Raw genomic sequence first — 7792 nt, 5'->3', positions numbered from 1 at the left:
TTTAAAGTAAATATCTAGCATGTGCTGATGTTATCTTACGAATGAGAAATATGGGCGAAAAGGGAATAAGAGATAAAGTTTCTATCGTATCAATCCACTTGAGATGTGCCAGTGCGTTTTACTGCAATTCGTAATCGTTGAGGCCTATGCAATGATATATATATATATATATATATATATATATATATATATCACTGTTTTTATTCTCCCGGCGAAATTTGGTACCAATTTATTGACCCTGTCGGGACGAAAGGCTTGGTTGGCACTAAGGTGGTTCCGAACCTTCGACCGTCTGCCTATAGCGGATCTCTTCCCCATTGCGCAGCTCGCGCGCCGAGAAATATGAACAGTATAATTAAATATGTATATAGATAATAGTAGCGAATGAATGGTACACTGTCTTTTTACCAAAACATAAATCTTTAAAAAAACGTATTCACGGTTCTGCTGGAAAAAAGAAAGTGGTATTCGCACAACAGTTGTTACAACACAACTACTTTCTAAGACAATATTTCTGCTCTCAGCATGAAATGAACATGTCGCACATTTCTGATATCTACTGTAAATATCCCTGATTGCTATCTTCACAATACTTTTAGGACAAAAACAAATGAGCAATTCTCAAGTTTTTTTTTTGTCAAGAAGTTATAGGCAGTTTATGACTTGGGCTCTACCAAAAATTATCATTCACATATTAGTGAAGAATTAAATAATTTTTGCTACAAAATCTTTATAATTTTATACCAAAAATGATCGGGAAATTATTGAACGCTTAATATTTGAATGGTTCAAAACAAGCAATTCTTGGAAAGATTGATGTATCAGAAAAAGACAAGGCTAGTACTAACTAAGCCAGTCTATGCGCTGAGCACTACCTGCCTTGATAAACCACATTTCTATGTGGCTTCCTTTGATTTACTTGAGTGCATAGTCTGAATTTTGTTGTTTGAATATGATAACAGTGCGACATATGAGAGATTTCTGTTCCCCTCTAAACGAAAATGAAAAAAAAGAAGCACAACATGCATGACATTTAATAACAATAAGACCAATAAAATAAAACAACTAATAATATAAACATTTAATATATAAAATGATAATATAAATATAACACGACTAAGTTCCCAGTAATGCAACATGACAATAATATAGAAATATAAATTTAGTATTCAACACAATAATAATGATCGCTAAGACAAAATATACGTCCCTAATAATACAACACCATACAATAACATGGACCTAATAGTGTTGGAAAAATTGAAATATTCAAGTAGCAGGCAAAATTATAATCTATTTCACACAATGCTGGATTTACAAATAAAGGTGGTATGACAGTTGCGGAACTTTGAAGCACATGAATGAAGGATTGAATGAAAGCACTTTTGCTTCGACGTCGAAATCGAATATATGTGGTAGCAGACCGTGCCAGGACTGGTTATCATTTTAGGCTAGCACCGTGCGAGATCGCAAAATTGCGAATTCAGCGATAACGTTAATAGATGTTACGAAAATAACGTCTGCAATTGTACAACTGGAAGAGGAAGGTGACTTAGTGGGATGAATTAAATCTCTATATTTTATTTAGCGATTTTATATCCACTACCTCTACCCACAGTGCAATAAAACAGAACATTTTATTTTTTTTTCGTCGTGATAGCAAATAAGAGTTCAGCGGTTACCAAAGTAGCATCCATCGCATAGTATCTGCATAGCTGCCACGATCCTATCGTACGGACCCGAAATTGTGGCTCGCAGAATTTTGGAGGCGTTTTGGATAAACGCTAAAAGTCCAACAATGAATAGAAGGGAAGAGTGCATAGCCGTGACCAACGAGGTGGCCCCTTTGTGTATCAAGACCTTTGCGGGTTTTGATCTACGGGGTCATATGCGGATCGCATTCTAATTAGTACTAGCGGAGCGATTTTATCACGCGGATATCCGCTAATATCACTGCAACACGGCTACCTGGGTAAGGACAACGATTTGGACTCTTTTGGTTTCGGTTTTGGATGTAGCATCATAGAATCTTAGGGAATGATGGCCTGTTCTGGATGAGGGATTTGAGAGGATATATTACAAATGATTTGACTTTCCGGGCTCTAGCGGTGGAAGTACGGTGCAGTAAACTCGTACTACGAGTTCGCCTGTTTTCTCTCATTGAAATTCGATAAAATTGAGGGAATTCCGCAACACACATTTATGCTACCGTGGTCCAAATTACAAATATGATTTCAGCAATTTCACAGACGGAAAGAGAATCTCCAAGAAAAGGTAGCGAAACGGATCTACGTCATGTGAGGATCACTCTACAACAGAACTTCATTCCACAAAAGTCTCAAAGAAGTTCGCACATAACGCCGCCAATTAATCATGTTTTAATGCTCTGTTCTTAGTTTAGTTTCTGACAATTCGTGGCCTCATACCAATTGATCATAAAGATTTATGGCACGAGAAAAAGGACTGAAGTTACGTTTTCTGCAAACCTAGGATTCTACACCAAAAAGTGATTGTTGCCACTGCACGCCAACCTATCTTAACGGGTATGGAACGTTCAACAGCTTCGGTAAACAGGAAATGCAAGATCTTACAAGACGCGATTAAGATCAAGTTCTGGAAAACTGCATAAAGTAGTCCAGATGCATATGGTAGAGTCAAAACGACATGAACCATGGTACAAGTAGCGTATCGGTTAGGATTGACTGAGGACCCTTGCTACACCGTTCATTGCTGCAGCAAGCGGTGGTCCTACCTCGATTCCAACCGCTGTCTCAACCGCGCCACATTGAGGGCAATCGCTTACGCTGCTGCAGGCGGCACAAGGGGGCGCGACGTGGACCAAAGGTATAAGTATTTTCCCGTACCTCGTAGGAGCAAACGCCGTTTTTTTAGGATGATTAGCGAGGTAATGGGCGCCCACGCCCATATTCGTAAACTACATCCGAACACTGCATATATTTGCTCACAGAAACCCCAACATCGACAATTTCGTGATACTCTGCCTTTAATGTTAGTGACAGAAAAATTCAAAAATCTCGCATGAATCAAGACGAACTCTTTAGAGATGTGTCGTAAGCTCACTAAAGACAAATGAATGCCACAATTAAGGGACTCATCCAAATGGCACCATATGCTCCTTCAACAAAGTATTTAACTTGTATGACTTCTTTAAGAAAGCTCAGAAAATTGAGAGGGTGTCAAGCGGCGGAAGGAGCCTTCAGATACTTCTGTAAGGTGAACTACAGTCAAAATAATGTTTATATTTAATAAAAACACCTTAAACTACAATATGATCAGATTCTCATGCACCGGTTCTATTTAGTAAACATCAACGACTGCGACTACTCTGTAACAGAACAACACAACATAATTCTGCAGCGGAAAACAATAACTTAACAAGATCACAATGTGTGAAAAAGAAATCAACACTGTACCAGATCACGACTAATGAGCCGTAGTGAAAAGTTGCACACGATATGAGATTTACTTGGGGATGCGACGAAGTTCGTTCGTTAGCCAGAGCGCAAACGATAGAAGCGCCATCGAGCCACACTGGTGAAGCGATCCGAGCCATACTGGGACATAATACAGCTGGAGTAAAATCTCAGTTGAAGTCAGTACGTCAGCGTGATGTAATAAGTGCAACAAAATGAAAACCTACCAGTGCATAGATACCAAGTGCTGCCTGTAAATAACCCATAGCCATTGTGGAGTGAAGCGCGATTCTAGCGCGCCGAGGCAATCCCATACGGCACCCGACAAGCCATGTGGCTGTGATCGTCAACAATGTCAGATACGCCTACAAGCACATACAGTACCAAAGTAATTGCTTAATTGATTTATGCATCAAATGTAGCAAACTATCATTACGAAGTGTTAAAAACGGAAAAACCAACCAAATTGCGATGGATAAACTGTGTTGTAACATCATTTTCAAAGAAATTCTTCCACAATGGTGAACGTGAACCCATGTTCTCCGGGATCCAGGACTCCGCAAATTTGGGCCACGAGTTATACACTAATCCAGCATCCAGACCTGCCACTATGGCTCCTAAACATACCTTCTATTGGCATTTGTATTCGAATAAATGCGTAAATAATCTCTGATTCTTCGTTCCAACACGTGACAATCACCACTCAACTTATCGGCCCTAAAGGCATTACCCCACTAATCTGAGGTGGTACTGATTTCAGGTGGAGTATTCGTATACAGGATCGTAAATTACGGAGAGAAGGGTGATTCCGTCCATTTCTTCCCAATTGCCATTAAAAACGGCTCGGACGATACGGCTTCGAGCGATCCGGTGCTCTATTTTCTACAACGAGTTCGATTGGAGAGCGTCAGCCTTGTGGACGCGCCGCATTTTTACCGCTTTTTACGGCAATTAGGAAGAAATGGACGGAATCATCTCCCTCTCCATAATCTACTATCCCGTATAAGAATACTCCAACTGAAATCCGTACCACCTCAGATTCGTGGGATGATGCTTTTAAACACTCGTTCCTCCGAAGATGGCTGTAATGCTATTGGCACTGCCATGAAATATGCGTTACGCTCACTCTACTACAAGCCGTTACTCCTCTTTTATGTCTTCCAAGTCATTATTTATCCGAAACGCATACATACTAATCTGGGGACTCGGTCCTTGAAGAAAGAAAGCCATGAAATACAGTATTGTAACACAGAAACCGCTACCCGTCTATTTTTGTTTTTCCTCCAAGAATAACAATTTTCAACGAACTACGGAATATGTTGATGTAGCATAGAGGCACATATTTGGAATGATCCAACACTGATCATGCAACGAATTTAATCTGAAGATGGAACTTTTTCAAAGGAAACAACACTGCCTCCCTTTAACTATGAATGTTCGTAGTTAACACAAGACGGAAAAGAAGAAGAGAAAAAATATGTGTCGACAGTCCCATCGCTATCGGATGGACCAATTTTTCCCGGTTATGATTACCAAACCAAAATTTTAAACACAACATCACGTCTACCAAAACTCAAACTTTTGTTGAGAAAATAATACCAAAATTCGAGATCTTACACTGATAAAGCCCACCCCAGAATGCAGTGATGAACACCAGTGCTTTGGATGCATGCGACAGTCCACGGAACATCCCAAATTTGGGTATTTTTGCAATCTAGAAAAACAAAAAAAAATGTCCCTTGAACACATCTTCATTCTCGCAAGAAGATGAAACTTACTTGTGCTTGTGGAGAAATAAAATGACTGATTCCGTTATAGAGGAATAGGGAATAAAGCAGGAATGCGATTGTTAAATGGGTTGCGAGTCTGTACTGAGATACTCGAGGAACGCTAGTTTCAGAATTATGCGAAGGATCAAGACCTGATTTCACCATCCACCATCCAATCCCTCCCTAAACAGATAAACTGGTTAGTATTTGGACATTAATTAAGAAACCATGCTTCAATAATTACACACATCATACACCGGTGACAACGGATCAAATTACTTTGACTAGATTCAAGGTAAATAGTTGGAAGAAGCTTGAATGGCCCAAGAATAATTAATGAGCGAAGATGAACTAATAAATTTTGATGAAATACCTGAACAATTCGGAAGAATTTGTGAAGCAGAAGATTTGCAAGTTCACTGCTGATTAGTCAGTGCATAAATCAAGTCAATGTTCTTATTCTATTTTCCTGCTACTCTCAAATAAGAAATGTGAAGGAATACCGACACTTCGAAAGTTGTTGAGAATAAGCATTTTGTGTGAATAGAAAGACTCTTTTAGAATCACGGACTTACACCGTTATAACCAGTTGGGTACTAAAAGTGTAACTTCGTAAGTTTGTCGTAATTTCTCTAGTAATATCAACCAATAGTAGGTGAAATTTGACAAATCTCATCAACTATGGAACTAACTATAACTGTAAGCTAAGTGGTGTCCTAATTAGGACATAACATCACGGCCATATCCGTAACATAGTATTGGGCATACCCACAATGAACATGGCAATTTTTGCCAATATGAAGGTTGCAGATGGCTGACAGAAGCTATCAAAGTCTTATAGACTTATGATGACAAAAGTGACACATTGAACTTGCTTTTCAAGTGGAAGATCAGAATCAAACATGATAAAGAGATCTGTTGCAGTTTTTTGTTACTTCTATGACAATTTAAGCAGTCGTCGTACTCATCATTTTACCCTGAGTTAAGCCGACAAAACTCAGTGCTTCATCCACATTTATTCACAATGCTCAAGATGCAAGACTTCAAACGAATAAGAGGTCGTAACTAGTCTAACCCAGTATAAAAACAGCAATGCCACATGACCTCAAAGCTTGGAAAATTCTACCTTACCATTCCACTTAGTCATCATGGTAATCTAGTGTGGGAATGAAAAATGGCGAAGACTCAGGCTCTTAGCTATACTTCAGCTTGGTAGCTTTACAAGTATTGCAAGTCAAAATACCGTTAAGTAATTAATTATGGTCCGATTTGTCCCCCATTTACTTGCGGTAATAGCAAATCAGAATCTATAAGAATTAATGAGTTTAACATAAACTTGGATGTGGCTTTTAAACAAATCATGGACGGGCCACTAACCTGGGCTAACATCAATGCAGCAGCAATCGCCATTCTTCGCTTCATAGTGACTGGAAAGTACCCACGTGCCCAAAAATAAATGCAAGGCAACAGAAATATCTGCAAACTATACAAATTTTCCCGTCAAATTTCACCTCATCGATGATACCTACCACACCAGTAATGCGTCCCCACATACGGTGACCGTACTCCATGTGCCAAATGAATTTAAACTGTGACAAAGTCATTTCCTCCGAAGAAGACTTGCTGAAGAATAACTTTCAAGTGGGACCTAAAAGTTCTCAATGACTTTGAAGATTTAAACACCCACTACGCATATTCCGGATACATTTTGTACCGTTCAAATTCTTCCTCCCATTCCTTCTGAGTTAGAGGAGGCTTCATTGATCGGAATAAGTCCCAGTTAACCATACTTAGGCCAGATTCAGTTAACCTGTAGTAGGCTAAGGCTTTCAAAGCTATGAAACGGAGTCGAAAACAACAAAATATAACGAGTTTTGGCATTGTTCAAGAATCTGTTACTGACTCAGTTTCCCAGAGGACTCAGGAACCAACCTTGTCAGTCCTCCAACTGCTACTGCTCCGTAGCACATTCCAGCACAAAGGAACAGCCAATATCCAACTCGCCTACGCTGTCTGTCATCCATTCCCGATATGTCAATTCCAAATTTACGAATCGGAGCTTTGCTGAAAACGTGTTAGTTACAACAAAGAGATGGCTAAGATTTTGGGACTTTACTCTCATCAACTAGAGATCGCATAATAATTTTGTTCCGCTCCATGGCGTAAATTTATGTTTCATTATTACACCAGCGACTGTTCTACGTTTGAGCTCCCGACGAAACAATCTTTCAACAAGGCCATTGTGCCATCAAAGTAAAAGCACTAGCATCCTGTTTCTGCATATGCACCATTGCATAGCTCCTGCTACTTTTATCGCCGCTAAGGCGTATGGGAAACAAACACTGGGAAGTATACATGTAGTACACATTAGTTTTTCATCACTTCCATTTTGCAGAGAAAACCAGAAAACATATGAAAGTAAGCTAATTCTGTGGTAAAAAAAGCAATTCCATCTAAAGGTTCTGATAAATCAACTCACACCACATTGAGCACTTTCGCCTTGAACAGATTCACCGAATTCTGTGCTGCATAGAAACGGCAGCTGAAGCCAGATGCTCCCCGAAGAGCGGCTCGGAAAAGTAGTGACAT

At 39.5% G+C, this 7792-nt stretch overlaps 1 protein-coding gene across 1 annotated transcript; it reads right to left on the bottom strand.

Moving 5' to 3' along the window:
* Window positions 1–3483: 3483 nt before the first annotated feature.
* On the bottom strand, window positions 3484–7792 carry RB195_019896 (uncharacterized protein; the record flags this gene model as incomplete). The annotated part of the gene is made up of 10 exons (XM_064187954.1): window positions 3484–3591; window positions 3662–3799; window positions 3897–4051; window positions 5067–5148; window positions 5213–5386; window positions 6581–6679; window positions 6733–6826; window positions 6891–7013; window positions 7136–7267; window positions 7683–7792. 10 exons carry the CDS (start codon window positions 7790–7792, stop codon window positions 3484–3486), a joined length of 1215 nt encoding a protein of 404 aa, XP_064043835.1.

The sequence above is a fragment of the Necator americanus genome, chromosome II (assembly GCF_031761385.1).
Source record: "Necator americanus strain Aroian chromosome II, whole genome shotgun sequence".
NCBI lineage: Eukaryota > Metazoa > Nematoda > Chromadorea > Rhabditida > Ancylostomatidae > Necator > Necator americanus.
This window is presented reverse-complemented; position numbering and strand designations above follow the sequence as displayed.